At 36.4% G+C, this 17933-nt stretch overlaps 3 protein-coding genes and 1 non-coding gene across 7 annotated transcripts; all 4 read right to left on the reverse strand.

Moving 5' to 3' along the window:
- Positions 1-900: 900 nt before the first annotated feature.
- LOC126594474 (E3 ubiquitin-protein ligase RFI2-like) lies at positions 901-6355 on the reverse strand. 2 transcript variants are annotated; one of them, XM_050260814.1, is made up of 6 exons: positions 5875-6355; positions 4850-5019; positions 3662-3720; positions 2558-2583; positions 2064-2454; positions 901-1755 (listed from the first exon to the last, which is right to left on the reverse strand). In XM_050260814.1, the coding sequence occupies exons 1-6, from the start codon at positions 6053-6055 to the stop codon at positions 1338-1340; spliced, it is 1245 nt and encodes a 414-aa protein (XP_050116771.1). In that variant the 5' UTR covers positions 6056-6355; the 3' UTR covers positions 901-1337. The 2 variants fall into 2 exon arrangements, with proteins under 2 accessions (XP_050116771.1, XP_050116770.1); XM_050260813.1 differs by having other exon boundaries at positions 901-1815; positions 5875-6347.
- Positions 6356-10800: 4445 nt separating this feature from the next.
- Positions 10801-14448, reverse strand: LOC126594475 (26S proteasome regulatory subunit 6A homolog). Its single transcript, XM_050260815.1, has 10 exons — positions 14227-14448; positions 13847-13963; positions 13178-13285; positions 12781-12972; positions 12489-12680; positions 12019-12137; positions 11833-11920; positions 11549-11668; positions 11319-11459; positions 10801-11094 (listed from the first exon to the last, which is right to left on the reverse strand). Exons 1-10 carry the CDS (start codon positions 14341-14343, stop codon positions 11017-11019), a joined length of 1272 nt encoding a protein of 423 aa, XP_050116772.1. The 5' UTR covers positions 14344-14448; the 3' UTR covers positions 10801-11016.
- A 1035-nt stretch (positions 14449-15483) lies between these two features.
- Positions 15484-17494, reverse strand: LOC126594491 (uncharacterized). Of its 3 annotated transcripts, XM_050260838.1 has the most exons (4): positions 17332-17494; positions 17083-17198; positions 16644-16842; positions 15484-16189 (listed from the first exon to the last, which is right to left on the reverse strand). In XM_050260838.1, exon 4 carries the CDS (start codon positions 16080-16082, stop codon positions 15651-15653), a length of 432 nt encoding a protein of 143 aa, XP_050116795.1. In that variant the 5' UTR covers positions 16083-16189; positions 16644-16842; positions 17083-17198; positions 17332-17494; the 3' UTR covers positions 15484-15650. The 3 variants fall into 3 exon arrangements, with proteins under 3 accessions (XP_050116795.1, XP_050116794.1, XP_050116793.1); XM_050260837.1 differs by lacking the exon at positions 16644-16842; XM_050260836.1 differs by lacking the exons at positions 16644-16842; positions 17083-17198 and having other exon boundaries at positions 17332-17493.
- On the reverse strand, positions 16296-16468 carry LOC126594678 (small nucleolar RNA snoR127). Its single transcript, XR_007613401.1, has one exon. It is a non-coding gene; the product is annotated as a small nucleolar RNA snoR127 (small nucleolar RNA).
- Positions 17495-17933: the final 439 nt, after the last annotated feature.

The raw sequence follows: 17933 nt of genomic DNA on the forward strand, positions 1-17933 counted from the left end.
AAAATAACACGGAAATAAGTTTTATGACTTTTGTAGAATTTCAAAATCAATAAGAAAAAAAGAGTAAAACTCGAAGATTTGGCGATAAATGAATGATCCCTCACACTATTTTTCGTGTGGATGGTAAGAAAAGTTGTTATAAACCATTTAGAATTAGTCTTATCATTTGTCATTTAGTTTACGGTTTAGTAGTATTTTTCTTTACTTTTTACTTGTGAATGAGAGGTCTTAGGCCTGGTTTGGTACTGAGGTGATTCTGAAAAAAAAAAAGTGGGTATTTTGAGAGCTTTTTTGTGTTTGGTAATCATTCAGCTTCAGTTTTTTTTCACAGTTTTGGTTGAAAAAAAAAAGCCAAAAACACAAAACTGCAAAACCTAGTTTTGAAAAACTGGGTTTTTTTCACCTTTGTTTTACATAAAAGTTTACCAAACATTATAATATTGCTTTTTTTTTTTTCAAAAGCATTTTTTTTCAAAATTTGTGACAAAAAAAAATATAGTAGGTAAAAGATGAGTTGCTCAAAAAACAGAGTAATGTTTGATAGATTAACTTTTTAAATTAAGTTTACAAATTATGTGATGTTATCACTAATAAAATAAACATGTGAATCAATAATTATATAATAATCTAATCAACAATCACGTTATATAATTTACAAAAATTAGACTTAAATAATTAGTCTTCCGAGCAGTACTCATAAAAAAATGAATCATTCTAATAGATGGATTTGACAAAGAAGGTTCCTTCAAAATGAAAAATCGTTCTCATCTACTTTCAATAAGCCTTGAACCCAGAAAGTGTTCCGTTCCAAATTTATCCTCCATACTAAACATATAATTAACTTTAATCTTAAGTGCAAAACAGAATTATTTGTTTTAGATGCACGGCTTATACAAGCACTTGGCGGGAGAGTAAAGATTTGATTTCTTGTACATCCAACAAATTGTTCAAAGGGAACCAAAGCACTGCAGGAATATATGTTTCTGGACATAAATAAATGACCCACAGATTACTTATCCTCAAGAACAGTTGGTTTTTGTCATCCGGTTAAAAACCGGGACATTTTCGGATGACCCGAAAATCATAAAACACGGCCAAGCAGGCGCTCAAATTTTAACTTTAAGGCGAAGAAACTAGACGAATGTTATGTCCATCACACCACCATGTGGCTGCAAAAAGACCGTTTTCAGAGCCACTCGACAGAGTATTTTGGCGCCTTGTCATGATACATGACAAGACGCCAAGCGTTATATATCGTTTTCAAGCATACATAGCTTTTGATTTCAGTTATAGATAATGGTTGTTTGCTTCACCAACAAAAGGATAGGGAGAAAAGCCTATAACCGGTTTTGTGAAGATGACCTCTCAGACCCATGTCTTTGCCGGAAGCTGCTCCCTCTGATCGCTGAGTCTGACCCACTGCCACCTTGGTTAAAAGCAGGCCAACCTTGATCTCGGTCAACCTGATTCATCGAGAATGAAGGCAAGTGATCTCTTTCCCATGGATGAAAACGACTAGGTAACGGACTTTCAGCCTCTTGGTAGTTACGACCTGATGAACCGAACGGGAAAATATAAAAACCACCATTTTGGTCTGATGATGAAGCCACTGGCCCTACTTGAGCCACCCCTCTTTGACTGCTGGATCTTCGGGCTCCGTGAACTATGGGCGTACGCATGGTTGGTGAATTACTAGGCTGTTGCTGTTGATAGTATGCCTGAAGAGCTTGGACTCTGTCGCGGGTCCGTGCATTGCTGCCAGGATAAGGAGGAATCATTGACGATGTCACTGAGCTGCCAGCTCTAGCACTAGAGCTGCAGATAGCAAACACTAATGATTCAATAAACATAACATTTCTGTTATCTATAAGCAAGTTATGCAGCTTGTCATCAACCACCGTATCGAGATAGATTTTTTGTACTCTCGTATCATTAAACAAATTCAATGAAAAATACGAGAACCATGGATGATTTTGCTGGTGTGATAACTTTTCTAGAAATTAAAAGTATAAGCAAGGATGGAAAGTATCTAAAAACCACCTTGAAATTTTGTCAAGGCATACCTGTGACCGACAAGGAATGGATGCATAAAAGATCCCGATCTTGCTATTTCTGCGCTTGGCCTAGCAGATCTTTGAGTAACAGATGGAATTGAAGCCTGGTCAGCGCCACCAATATGATTGATGGTTGTAGAGAATGAAGGCGGGGAATGGTGCTCCCAACTGTGATAATGGAGATCCATGGCAGGAAAAGCATAGGAGTTGGGCATTTCACTCGGTACAGATGTGCCACTCCAATGATGGTTGAAGTTGGAAGCTTCTGACACAGTTCCACTGGAGTTTGAGGATGAAGGGTGAATTGGCCCAAAGTAAGCGATATACGGGCAAGGATGGGCAGCAGATGATACAGCTGTATGCTCAGCGAAGATAGCATGCTGTCCAAGTATTTCGTGATCTGCACAACAACATTAATCATATGAATACCACACATTATATTATAATCCTCCACAAAGCCAGAATAGAATATCACAACTTAAATGAAAAGAAGAAAGTCTTACACGAGGTTGGTGAAAACTCCCCTTCCCTGTTAATTGTGAAAAAAAAAAGTTCAACACATAGGAGAAAGTATTAAACTTGAATCGCAAGTAAAATGAAAAACAAAAGTCTGCATGCAATAAAAAGTTGATTAGAGGTGATTCTATTTGAAATCCAACATTTGCTTGCAATTCTTCTACTTTATTTTTTCTGGAAAAATTAACCTTCATTTAAAAATTTGAACGACATAAAGATGAAAGAGTAAAATGATGCAACAAATACATTATGAAGTCCAAATAGCAAGCACCCAGTCGAATACCAAATTCTCAATTTTTTTCGGAAACTTATAAACATATAGGAATAGGGAAGAAAAATATAAATAGAGTAACCACACATAACTGTGACCACAGGAGAGGGATAATAAAAGACTCTTTATAGATAGAAAATAGTCAGATGATGGTGCTCAATGCTTTCTTGTAACTTCCCAGGAAAATGCAACTGCGCCCAAAAATGTGCAAAAGATCAATAAAGGTCCACTGGCACTAATACTTTATGTCTATATGATTCCACATGATTTGCTTAACCCAGCCAGTAGGCAAAATTAGCAGCATCACTGAAGTTAAATTATTAAGAAAAGAACCACTTAGCCACATGCTACTTCTTTCTAACTCTTTATATAATCACTTTGGTTTTCATTTTTTGAAAATATCCTCTCCTTGCACATATCAGGAGGGATAATTTATTGTGAAGACCAAACGAATGTTTTTCCATTCAAACTTGCAAATTTAACAAACATACAAGAAGTTGCGATCAAGATACCCCTTTGCAGGGGCCCATTGGAAAACTAACCTCTTTTAAACAAACTAGAAAACTTCACCTGCTTTAAACTTGAAAGGACCAAGCTGTGGTCTATGTGAATCAAGATGTGGGTTGAGATCTTGAATCCCCGTCTCAACCCATATCTCAACTCAATCTCAATTTTGGCAAGCTATTGACATGGGCCAAAATCACTTTTATTAATAGCCTAAAAGCCTAAGGAAACTGGTTATCTTTTGAACCCAAGACACTAGACGCTAACTACAGCAAACATAATTTAAGCACGAGCTTTAGCAAATGAGATCACTTACTCAAATGACGAAGGAAGTCGTGCTAAGCTACCAAATGGACACCAGTGCACACCAAAGGACTGCAAAAATCATTTATATACAAATAATATATCAAAATGACAAACATTTTTCTAAATTGTAGTCTATAGAGCACATCAGTTTATCAAAGTCGTTATCTATACATACACAGGACATAGAAGTTCAAAGTCAAAATATGTCACTTCGATTTAATACCATCCGACACAGAATAACATGCAGAAGACATTACATTGTCCTTGTAATTATGTGGGAAGCTACTCATGAGACGAAATAAATACCGTAGTACCGAACTTCTTCATTGGTACTACTACTTCACATGAAGGACTCTAGTTAGGTTTTACCTACAATTATTCATCCATTTACTCTTCATAAGGTTCCACTCTTCAATTGAAATGTAATGGGAAGAAAAATAAACAACCAACAAACAATAAGGGCCGCCCTTGGTTCTCTTCCATTCCACTTTGTTCCTTTCCAAATTTGAAGGTAATGGAGAGCCTTATAATTGATATAAACCCTTCAACTGAATCTTTTAATGATAGTTCTACATACTAAAATCTTACGCTAATCTGTTCAAGCTCTTTCTCCTCAATAATTGTCAGCTTACTGGGCTCTACCTATGAACCAATTTTAGAGTGTGCTCCTAAATATCATCAACTTACATTTGACAAAAATCATCCACACCAGCCAACCAATTATGCTTACACTCAATATAGACATTCATATCCTGAGGCAGAAAGTAGATTACCTGCACCTAGAAGCTGAGGTGATGGGTTCACCACTAGCAAGAGAGAAAACTGAGATTTTGCCCACGTGTTAAAGAGTAGCAATAAATATCATACACATAAGGAAAATCTAGACGCATGGCTTTTGGCTTGAAGGGATTGCACTCTTTAATAAGGCATGGGTTATCCTAGCCTTTGAAGCAGAACTTCCTTTTGGTGCTATATTGATTCCATTTTTGGTAAGTTAACTTTATTTATTGTTTATAACCTTAAAATTTAACACAAGTTGAACCCACACAGACATATCTAAACAGGAACAAAGGGCCATAACCATAGTGTCAGCATATAGAAAACCATTAACCAGAGTTTGCGTTTGACTAAATTGAATATTCACAAAAAGGAACTGAAAAATAGAAGTTAAAATTCAACAAGTATCTAAACTATATACCATTTCAGAATAACTTAAATCATAGAGATCCTCATCATGTGTCCAGTCTTCCATGTTCAATTCCGGAAGTGAACGGCATCCATTAGAATAAAGCCATTGACCTTTCTCGATTTTCCTACAATTAGGGCATTGCATTGCCCCCTTTACATTGAAGGCTGAACCAATGCAATCTGAAAGAATGAAAACAAAAAAATAAAGGAACATGAAAGCTCTGTATCATCTTTACTGAGAAGGCATAACTAAACTTATGCCCTTATAAGAACTATATAACTATGCCTCAGTAAACATACAACTCCATTTACTGATATGAGATGATTTAAAATCAAATAATACTATATTCGGAATAATTTACTGACGACAAATTTTATCAAAGTAATCTGAAGAATGATCTACTGAACCTTGACTAAATTTAGACCTTATAGGGTCTCAATGATGTACAAGTTCGGGTTGTCAACACCACACTTTCGACACTGGGAGTGCAGAAGCCTATTATATATATTTCACTTAATTGATGACTCACAGAGATTCATAATCTCTAAAAGTATTCACTTAATTGATGACGCACAGCAATTCTTCATTTTCATTGATAGGTTCTATCAAATTTCGCATCTTCCAGTACAAATTATGGTTCTACCCATTGAATCAAACAACTACAACAAAGCGAAATGTAGAAATCCAACTACATGAAAGATCTAATCATCATATCTTGCATAAGCAACAGATTATTAATAAAGTTGAAGTGAAACTATATATGTATATATATGTATATGTAAGTTTAGAACAATGACAACCCAACAAAACCAAAGCTTTAATTAAATGAAGCATAATTCAGTTTAAATTTCGTAATTTATTTCTTCAATTTCTTATCTTTCTTCATTGTCTTGACCAATCAAACAACCCATCACCGGAAAATCAAAATCCAACAGAATTGCGAAATCAGAAACCAAATTTGAACCCGGACCTTTGAAATTGCAGTCGGGAAAAATTGAAACTTCCAACTCAAATTAGATTCAGTTTTGACTCACCTAGATGAAATTCATGCCCGCATTGCAGCTTGGCCCAAGATCTGTCCCCATTATCGGCGACGACTTCAAGGCAAATCGAGCAGGAAACAGAACCTCCGTACGAGTTGCCTCCACAACCACCGCCACCGCCAACACCATCGCTTTCTTCAACCCCAACCTCTTCATCGCTTCCGAGCCCCATAGAAACCCCCAAATCGAGCCCTCAAAGCCCAAATCCCGATACGCCGGCGTTTCAACGGTCAATTCCCCTCTCTCTTTCTCTCTGTTTTTTTCTCACATATAAAGCGAAGTAAATCCGGCAGAACACAGCGTTTTGGTATGGCGAATCACGACGAGACCAAGACGACGTCGTTAGGATCGAAGCAGAGACGGAGGAAGACGGTCAGTTGTCGGAGACGGTGTTCTGGGAAGAGAAAAAGTTTTGATTTTAGACGGACAATCGAGAAATGAAAATTTTGCTGTCGCTCAGCTCTCTATCTACGTGTCGTGCGTCACGGGCCGTTGGATTAGGGAGATGTTGGACTTCGCGAGTTAACCGCTGTCCAAATAAAACCAAATCAACGGCTCATATTCACTCTGGAGATCTTCTGCGGTTCGATTGTTGTTTTGTCTCAATTTCTTTTTTGTTTTTGTTTTTGTTTTTGTTTTTCATTTTTATTTTTTATGTTTTGGTGTTAGATAAGATTTTGTTTCTACTTTATCGGTTAGAAGGTTTGGTAATTGTGGACAAAAAAAAGGGTTGGTAAACTGTGTATTGAGCCATCATAACAGTCCAATTCATTTAAAATTTTACCATGTTCCGGTGTACAGAATGCATTAAAACAAAACGACCAAGATTAAAAAACTCAACAAACTAATCTCCGTTAAATACCATGTTTGGATTCATTTTTTTTTTGTATTTTAATGTTATAGTTTTCTTGAGCTTTAAGTTAGGAAAGATGTTGTTGCTATTTAGAAGTACGAGTGGAGATTCTCTCCAAATTTCTGTATTTGGAGTTCAAAGACTTGGAGGTTTGGGTCATTAAAGAGAGAAAAAGAGATTTGTACCTTTGATTTGACTGAGGTAAGCAAGCAGAATAGACTAATAAGGACATCATGATTTAAAATGAATGATTCAGATTTACGAATTCGTCCAATCTCGACACAAAGATTTGGAGAGGATCGAGAAGTACAACTCAATTTTTTTCTTCCATGCTCTTTACAACTCATTCACAATCAATGCATTGCCTAAAATGTGCATTTTTTTTTCTTGTTGAAAAAACTTCCGTGTGAGTTTGTGCAGATGGTGTGCACCATGTTTGACGATGTATTATTTTTGGTATGTTAGGATTTGATGACAAATTGTATAAATTGCACACGTATGCATAATATTTGATGCTATTATGTCACCCTTATGACTCTATAAATTGCACATGCATAATGTGTTTATACTAACGGCTTTTGACTCATTATAAATCTACTAAAAAGTTTATAGTTTATGAATCTCACGTCGAAAAATTGATATACAACATATAAGGAATGATTGTATTTGAATACCATTAAGGCTTTTTTATGATGAAATTCTTGCACGTTCTGTAATGTGCATGTAATATAAGACGCAAGTTGATAGATATTATTTGTATGATTAGTAGTGAGTCATTGAATTGTCTTTCTAAAATTTTGACGAAATCTAATACTTGTATTTGGTTGCATAATATACATATTTTTTTAATTATCTTAAAGTGCATAAGGGTTTGCTTTTCCATTTGTAAACTTTTTAAAGGTTAGATGATGATCTTTCATGTTATAACTGAGTTGATAACAAATTAAAATTATTTTTAAACAAACGATATTATTTATATTAAAGGGTGAGTGGTGGGCTAAGCCTGCACAAGTGGTAGCAATAATGTGATTCAAATTCATCTTTGGCGAGAATTGAATTTAAGACATCTCACTTACAAGTTAAGAAGAATACCATTAAATTGTAGTACTAAGTGGCTAGTTGATAAGAAATTAATAAAATTCTCAATGAATTTTGCAATAAAAAGAAAAACAATGGACACCTTGAAATTAAATTGGTGATGCCTAGAAAATGTGTAGATCCAAGTAAGAATTTGGTTAAACCACCATGAGGTGTTGTTAGGGACGAATTTCAGGTTCGTATTTCAAATGATATATTTTGGATTTTATTTTTGGCACTTGTTAATCACACGAAGATAGCCAATATACTTATATGAGTCTTTTCGACCTCAAAAATAAACATAGCGAAAGCATCATCTAATCTAATCCTCATTTTAAAAGAAAAAAAAAGTAAGATTTAGGTTAAAAGTTGGTACTTATGCTTCACCTTAAACCTTTTCCATGGTTAATGAAATAATAAACAATTGAGGTAGTTGGCAGATACAGTTAGCTAACTCAACTTATTCAAGACTTTCTGTCATTATATTAGTCTTTTATATAATATAATTATCTCCTAAACTTAACTTAATGTTGTCATTGTGTTTGGATTTTGATCTCTCCGTGACAACTGGTCAGGATCCTCCTGATCAGTGTCAGTGGATCGTTGGATTTTTATCCAACGGTTATAATTATTATAATTTTAAAAAAATCATTTTATTTATAATCGTTGGATTTTATCCGACGATCCACTAACACTGATCAGAAGATCCTGACCAGTTGCCCCATAGAGGATCCAAATCCATTGTGTTGCTTGCAAGCATCGATAAACCCTGCAATTGCCAAGTGGATGATTTGTCATGGCACGCGTTTTGACCTAAATTGCTCATAAAACAACACGCGTTGTTCATCATGCCAGGACATTGGAAACCCTAATTACAAATCATAATTCTGCTGTTGCCTCTGCACTAACATATATTATATTCTCATCAGTCCTATCATTGCAAACCCAACTGTTCTTGTTCTTATCTGTCTCCATCAACTTGTCAAAATCTGTGCCACCTCAACCAAATTGTCATCTCTGAAAAAAAATAGTAAAGTTACAGATGATTTAGTCAGCAAACTATACCTTCGACCAAAATTGTCCGAATCTGTGAAAATATTACCAACCTTTTATTTGATTCAATTGATTGATTCAATCATTTTAATTTTTATTGCTTTGTGCTGAGATAATTTTAACATAATGATTTATAATATGATCAGTTATATAAATAAGCTATGAAGTGTTTGGAAGCCAAAATTGTCTGAATCTGTGAAAATATTACCAACCTTTTATTTGATTCAATTGATTGATTCAATCATTTTAATTTTTATTGCTTTGTGCTGAGATAATTTTAACATAATGATTTATAATATGATCAGTTTTATAAATAAGCTATGAAATGTTTTGAAGAGGAAATACGCCTAATTCTTGAGAAGCCAAGCATTATTCTGTTTTTGTGCACCTACAAGAAATTCAGTGTTGGTCTTTAACTAAAAACAGTCTTTAGTCGCTTAGTTTAAGTCACTAAAATAAATACGTGTCGGCATGAGTACTTTTTTGTGAATCTCATCCTGCTCTATCTAACTTGTAGTGTCTAAATCTTCACATATAATAATGTATAAACTTAACTGTTGTTTTTTGTTTTAATTTATTTAATCTGATGATCAAAATAAAAAAAAAAGAAAAAAAAAGAACTCTAAGAAAAACTTCCCTTAAACTAGTCTTACCATCCTAACCAAAATACTGAAAGTGAAACTGAAGTTACCATATTGGGGACTCTGCAGCCCCATGATCTGTGGCTCAAGATGAGGACCACCACTTGTCATATCATGGAACCCCAGTACTGTCCTCCATGCCCATGCTCCAGTGAACGGCTGTGATCAATCTACAAGAGCACACGAGGGGCCCAGATAAGGACGTCATCTGATCCAATGCAACAGTATTATGAACATTGCCCTGACACTGAGAATCTTGGGACCCTTCTCGATGTCAGTCAATTTGAATCCTGATCGTACCAAGTTTACCATCTCCAGTCAAGGTTTAAAGTCACATTTGGTCTTAAAATTTACCAAGAACTTGTTTGAATGTGTTTTTAAAATAACTGAAGGTATTTTTAATAAAAATATTTTTAAAACCAATGATTAGTAAAGATACAAGTAAATCCTATAAAAAAAAACTCTGAAAGAAGCACATAACTGATACTTCTTCCAGAATGTACTTTAAGTGCTTTTGAAATCTAAAAATATTTTCTTTAAAAACACTTTTAATTTTAATTATTTTAAAAGCATATCCAAATGAGTCGTAAATTAATCTTCCATCAACACCATCTTCAGTTAAGGGCTATATGCCATATTTGTCTTAAAAATGACAAAATCCACCACCAATAGAAGGGCTAAAAGGACTCGGACTAAAATAATCAGACTTAGTTTGGCCCCAGATCAATGCCATGTACATACCCAACTCTTTGAATCATCATTTGGGAGGGAATTGGATCCTCTCCTGAGCAGGAGATCAGGATCCTCATGATCCACTAACATAGACCGTTGAATTTTAATCCAACGACTATTATTATTATAACTTTTAGAGAGACTCTCTGTTTATAGCCGTTAAATCAAAATCCAACAGCCCGTGTTATTAGGTCAGAAGGATCCTGATCTCCTGCTCCTGCTCAAGAGAGATCCAATTCCATTTGGGAGGGACTTAATTTTCTCTGTGAGTAGGTTATGAGAGATAACAAAGAGCAAAGGATTCGTTCCAAACCTTAAGGCTCCTATGCCAATCCCTTCTTCCATAGGAGTTGCCTGGAAATGGTATATCACGAAATAACTCCTCAAAGCATATCAAATGAAAGGGCGACATCGTTCGTCCCTTCACCGTTTCCTTGTAGATCAAATGAAGGGGCGTCATCGTCAGTTGTTCTTGCTGTTACTGCATCGTCATCGCGATACAGGTGACGGAAAGGAAGACGAGGCTCGGGAAAGAAGCTTGAAACCGGGGGAGGGAGAGAGTCGAGAAAAAGGATGTAATATCTTTTCACTAAATTTCAAGTATTCACTGCTGAACGCCTTGGTGCAGCGGCCTATCCGTTACTTGATACAGAAAGGGAAAAACAAATGCAGAAATACGACGACTCAAAATACAAATTATACAAGTCTGTCGAAGAAAAAATGAGAAACAAATCACAGATGGTCGAATTTCCGACCGAAAACTTGCCGTGATTCAATCTAGGCATAATAATTGAGGCTGGCTTTTTTCTTTGCCTGAACTTGGATAATGCCCTCGTTAAAGTCCTCGTGGTTCACCTGGAGTAGAATCAAAACAAATACTCAAAGATTAGTACACTTCCTAAAGCATTTCTAAGCATACACACAAAGTTTAATAGAGAGAGAAACATACGGGCTAAGCCTCATAATGGGCTAGCAATAATGTGAAATTAAAGGGACAGAAACAAACGGAGTGCAAAAGGAGAAAACAGGAGTGAAAACCCTATTTCAGTATGAACAGTTTAATAGAGAGAGAGAAGCACCTCTGTGGCATCACGACGAAGGGCAAGCATGCCTGCCTCCACACATACAGCTTTTAGCTGTGCTCCGTTGAAGTCATCAGTTGAGCGAGCTAATTCTTCGAAATTGACATCCGGATGAACATTCATCTTTCTTGAGTGAATCTACAAAATTAAGAAAAAAAAATATTAACAGACTGGAATGTTGTAGTGCAAAAGTAATCACAAAACCCATGCAATTGTAAGAGACAAACCTGCAAAATTCGAGCTCTTGCTTCTTCAGTGGGATGTGGAAACTCAATTTTTCGATCCAACCTACCAGAACGCATAAGAGCAGGGTCGAGGATGTCAGCTCGATTGGTTGCTGCTATCACCTGCATTTAAGACAATAAAGTTGGTTATGTCAGCACGATTGGTTGTTACTATCACCTGCATTTAAGATTCCAACCAAGTACTGGAACTGGATCATCTATGATGTATTTCCAAATCCATCATAGTTGCAGGAAAAGCAAATAGACTTGTAGACAAGGAAACAAACCTTAATTCGATCATCGCTACTAAAGCCATCAAGCTGATTAAGCAACTCAAGCATTGTACGCTGCACCTCCCTATCTCCACTCACTTCACTGTAACCATAAATGAGAGGATATATTTCAATCAAGAAAGAATGCAACGATCAAATTGGATATCCATTATGAAATTGAATTCAAGAAGTACAGCATACCTATCAAACCGCTTTGTGCCGATTGCATCAATTTCATCTATGAAAATGATGCAGGGGGATTTCTCTTTTGCGAGCTGAAAGGCATCACGAACAAGTTTTGCTCCATCCCCAATGAACATCTACATCCATTCAAGTACAATTACTTTATTAAGGACGCAGTTATAAATCTGAAGTTACAATCGTTGAGCATATTTATACAGAGAGCTTGTTAATACAGAGACTATTTACTCTACCAAAAAAGATCAGTTCCTCCTAATCAGAAACAGGTGGAACAACTAATTTAAATCAATGAACCCCAAAGTTTACAAACAAATTTATTATGCACTAGTATGTCAAAATTAAAAGAGTAAGTTAGAGCGATTCTCAAAACCATTAAAAAAACACCTACTCATGCTCAACATGTACATACATTCTCAATTGAATGAAAAAAAAAATGGTACCAGTAATAATCAAATCGAATTATACCGTACCTGAACCAGTTGTGGACCAGCTAGTTTCAGAAAAGTGGCATTTGTCTGCGCAGCACAAGCCCGGGCCATCAAAGTTTTACCAGTTCCCGGAGGTCCATACAGTAGCACTCCCTTTGGTGGACGAACCCCCAATTTCTGAAAACGCTCCTTGTGGGTCATGGGCAAAACAATCGCCTCAACTAGTTCTTGAATCTGTTGCATTAGAAACAAATTAGGGTACAAAATCCAAATGTTTGGTATCTAAGAACCATGAATGCCTCAAAAAAGAGCATGTCCAAAGTATGAAACTTGCCTGCTTCTCCAGCCCTCCAATGTCATTGTAGTCTTCAGTTGGCTTTTCATCAACCTCCATAGCCTTCACCCGAGAATCATACTCAGACGGTAGAGTATCCAAGATCAGGTAACTATCTTTGTTCACACCAACAAGATCCCCAGGTTTCAAGTTATCAGGATCAACAAGCCCAACAACTGGCAGAAAGATTGTCTGCAGTAAAGCAAAACCCCATAATTTGGCTTTTGAATAATGCATCAAATATTATTTTCACACTAGTCTCTTTTAGCCGTAGACACATATATCACAAAATTAAAATTCGTGAATATAAAAGAAAAGCAATGATGCAGATAACTGCAGTCATTTGCTTTGCTGGTGATATAAGAGAATAAGTGCATAGCATTAGTTGCTGGCTTACCTGGCGAGTAGATGTCTTTAACACAACACATTTTCCCTTTCTTTGGGAGTCAAGATCAATATTTGCACCATCCTCCTCGGCCTCATCTTCTGGGTTCATTTCAAGAATCTGAAAGAGAAAATAGAAAAATACAATAAGAACGTAAGGCTAACAGAACAACTAAGTCCACACACCATCCAAGACTAAAGTTCTCAACATCGTCTATCAACATTAATAAAACATAACGACTGACTAACCACTAACAATCTAAATCACATCTTCGTAGACTCATCATATTACTAAAATTAGAAAATAAGGGTTCCCCATAAATAGGTGTGTTGTTTAAATGGCAAGCATAAGGAGCCAAGTCCTCCAATTCAATGCACTTTAGTAACAGTCATCATTACTACTTCTGTTTCCGAGATATTAAGGCAGGGTCACTCCCTTATCAAACTTGCTTGCACCGCAAACTCTGAACTCAAACAAGGCAAAACCCAAACTATAACACAAGATCTTATGCCAATTTCGGTTCTCATATTCAGCGAATTCTATTTTTCATTAAAGAGAGTTACTTTACTGACCTCAACTTCACTCTAACAATACGAAATCAATACTTTTCTCCAAAATTTTGTTTATGCAACGGACATTTCGAACAAAAACAATTAAGAATACATGAAAAAACACACATACCTCAACAATGTTGCCCACCAAGTAAGGCAACTGCTTATTGAGCTTAATCTTTTCCTGATTCTCCTTAATCTTGTCCTTGTACGAGTCCAGCTCCAAATTCGTTCTTGACATTTCTTCCTTCAATCCCACAAACAAAAATCAGAAAAAACACAAACATTCACATATTAAAATCCCAAATCCCCAAAATTCCGAAAAACCCACACACGAGCAAAGGCATCAAGTAACGTACAGAACTAAAAATTCAAAATTTCCCAAGCAAATCAATCCGAACCTCAAATAACAAATAAACCCTAAAATCAAAATCAAGTCTTTCATCCCAATTGTGCACCGATTAGTAGTACGCAACCATAAACAGTGTGCGAGAGAGAAAAAGAAGGGACCTTGAGTATTCGGATCTTGTTGTCAAGAAGACGAGTGGCTCTGACGATGTCTTCGATGGTCATCGCGGCGAGCTGATCATCTTCAAAGGTCGTGTCTTCTACCATGACGTTCGCCATCGGATTCCGTTTAGTCCTACTTTTTCTTCTCAGAAATCAAGAGTTTTCAGCTGCAGGAATGTTGGTGGGACGAAGAATGCTTCTCTGCTTGTTCTTAAAGAAAGGTTCTTGAGAAAAAGAAAGAAAGGTTTTTGTTTATGTAATGTTGGGCCTCAAAAGCTGTTGGGCCCGGCCCAAAACAACAAGAGATTGATGAAGCAATGGAATCGAAGTCGGAACGAAGATGCTTTTTTTTTTTAATATTTTTTTTAAGTACATCGATATTTTCACATTAAGAAGAGAGGAAGTTCGGCTAAGTCATACAATGGATAACCTAATTTGGGATCGAATTCCCCATTCAATTCCATTAATAAATTCTAATCTCAATCCGGATAAAAAACAAGACAATTAATGCAATTATGCGTTAGGTCAGCAAACTAAAATACTCATATAGCTTTGAAGAGTTGATCCCCCCTGGTGGGGGAAGACACCAACCGGTGGGAACATATTTCAATCGACATACTTATTTAGAGCATCTTTAATGGTGTAGGAAAAAAAAAATAGGCAAAATTATACTATAATGGTTGACGTGACAAGTTGTCTACTCAATTGTCTCATATAAAAAGTATGTCACACCGATGAAATACAAAAACCAAGTAGGCAAATTTTCATCTTTAACATTTACTTTTATCCTTAATTTTTGTCTTCTTCCTCCACATGGAATATTTTACTATAAATAGACGTGTGACCCCATTTGCCTATAATGTCGAAAGCAGACAATATTGCCTACTTTGTAGGTATAGGCAAACTTCGTCTGCTGAATTGACTACACCATTGGAGCATGTTTTTGCTTACATAATTCATCACAATGGGTTCGACTACCTATTTGCCTACTTCATTGGAGATGCTTTAGGTAGCTTACGCTCCATCACCGATCAATAACTCTAATGCCACTTGATGTTCAATTTTGTTGGTTTTTTCTTTAAACTAGAGATGTACGGGATAAGGAAATCATAATCGAACTTGAGACCTCGAGTGCAAGGAAAAATTAAGGATAACGTTAAAAAGACGAAAACTTTGAGGGGTGGTAATAAAAACGTTAAAAAGAAAATAGTTGTTTGCTTGTAATTTCATCTGTATTCACAGAAAATCCGTTTCAGATAGTGCAAATTAATGTTATTTCTGTTAGAGAAGGACAACGAGTTCTAATATTTTCAGCAGTTTCACATCAGCGCATCAAAACGATGACTTTATACTTTTTTCGTTAATACAAGTGAACCCGAAGGAAACCAATGTGACTACGCTCGCGTCAACTTCACCTTCATGGATCAGTATTTGGGTGGAAATATACGAGAATGTGGGGAAATCACAGCCTCCTGAATGTACTTCTTGGGATTGTTAGGGTCAGGAACCCAACGAATCTCACTCAAATTTGGGGTCTCAACGTACGCCATCATAAATTCCCCAACCTTCTCAATTTTGCCTCTCTTGCCTGCCCTGAGCAAAAGGTTGTTCCTGCAGTAAGAGAAGATGCCATTGCTCAACTCCACGATGTCACCGGACTCAAAGGCGTCGCACTCGTTCCCCCACAGCTGGAAGTGAACCGCCGCAGTCTCGTCTGCCACTAGCGCCAAGCACGTCTTGTTTTGGGCTTGTGATAAAGTAGTAGTTGTAGTCTTGACGATGCCTTTGTCCAAAAGTATGAACCTTGTGTTTATGTTGTTCTGTGCTGCTGGCACTATGTCTTTCAGTGGCACCATCTGTCAAACAACGCTCAAAGCTTTTGAATCTTCAACGCATCAACTTCTGCCTCGTTTCAAAGAGCAGTTCCGATGGCTATGGTGATGGCGACGAGCTCTAGTTCACACTGCAATACCGATAGATACAGTTGTTTTAAGTACTTAAACTGACAAAAGGAAAACTAAAAACCATTGAACACAAAACAAACAGAATACAAAGAAAGAGAGGAAAATTCTGGTCAGCAGGGAACCCTATCTCTATTGTATCATCAGATAGACACGCTTCTACGAAAGGAAAATTCATCGAAAACCTTGCCAAGTCTATAGACGAGACTGTTAAAGTGCTTCGGAAAAATTGCCTCATGGAGCACATCAACATATGATTTGGCTAATTTGCATCATCCCAGAGAAACAAATCACGCATACACAAAAAGACATAAATTCAAACCAGTACATGCACACAAAGATAGGGAAAGTCAAAACTGGATCAAACATAAAGGACAATTCAAAGAAGATGCTGAAGGAAACATTTTATCAACGAAGAATATGGTCAAGAACGAAACTATGAGGGGTAACAAATACCTCATCAGGGACAGAAAACGACTTGAATGTACTCCTACGAATGTAACTCCAGCATTCTCTGAAAACTATCTCCACCCAACATTATCATCTACCCTTACGTACAACCAATAATTGTAAAAGACCGGAAAACCTTGATCTCCAGCACAAATAAGACTACCAATCCGCCAACTAAACCGTAATCCCCTGTGGTTTTTGCTTCCTAATGAAAACCTCGCTGTTAAACTGAATGCTAGTTAATTGCTACATATAAATTTGTATATGTGTGTATATATATAAATATGTTACATTCTCAGATCTGATGAATCTTGTTCTGAAATCTATATGATGTCTAACACTAACCTCAGCTAAACCAATCAGTCATCAAGTATATTCCTTTATCTTTTCCTAATTTGATTGTATATTGTATTTATCTGCAGTGCTCCAAAACAATGAAATGCACCTGATTTCTCTTTTCCCCCTACATTTTCTCAGCAACCAAACAGAAATTGAGAGAAAGATCTTGACTTTACTAATCACATGATGGCCCTGCATTAGTTTAAGCAGAGAAAATGGAAGCTGCAATCAAACCAACAAAACAGCTATAACAGTTTCAGCACAAATACAAGACGAAAGTTTCAAAATTTGAGTGAGAATATAGAGAATCAAATACAAAACCGTATCCCTAAAATCAGAGCAAATACTCGCATACCAATTTCTAAGCCATAAAGTGAGAAAGGCTAGCAAATGCAAACTGCCATGCAACCCAATCGTCATCCACCACCATTCATCAGGGAGAATAATCATAGGGGAAGTTTATGAACAAGAAAAGCATTGCGGCGAGAAAATGTTTTCAAATGCTCACTAACAACTAATAAGTGATGATTTTTATAGAGTGCTGGTTTGCGCGAATAACTTATATGTAACGGATTCACAGAATGACATTCTGTTTCAATAAAATAATCAGATGTATAAGTTTTTTCTAACACATATCATTGTTCTAATATATTGAGACACCATGTGATGGTAAACTCATTTTTATGTAAGTTGTTCTCCTAAAAGAGAGAAGAAAAACTTCTTATAAATTATGTGATACTGCTCAATGCGTGTAGGTATAACTCGATAATTACTTGATGAGAAAAACTTGAGTAATGACATCGGATTATATAATTCATAGGGCACCTCTCACAACCATAAACTCTTGCATTATGGTCCCACTGACCCATGCTAGTGTCATTTTGTGTGAAAGCTTCCATATGAAATTTTTATCCTTCTCGAGCAATAGACTATGAACTCATTTGAAAGTGATTTTAA

Source organism: Malus sylvestris, chromosome 12, assembly GCF_916048215.2.
Source record: "Malus sylvestris chromosome 12, drMalSylv7.2, whole genome shotgun sequence".
NCBI classification, from domain to species: domain Eukaryota; kingdom Viridiplantae; phylum Streptophyta; class Magnoliopsida; order Rosales; family Rosaceae; genus Malus; species Malus sylvestris.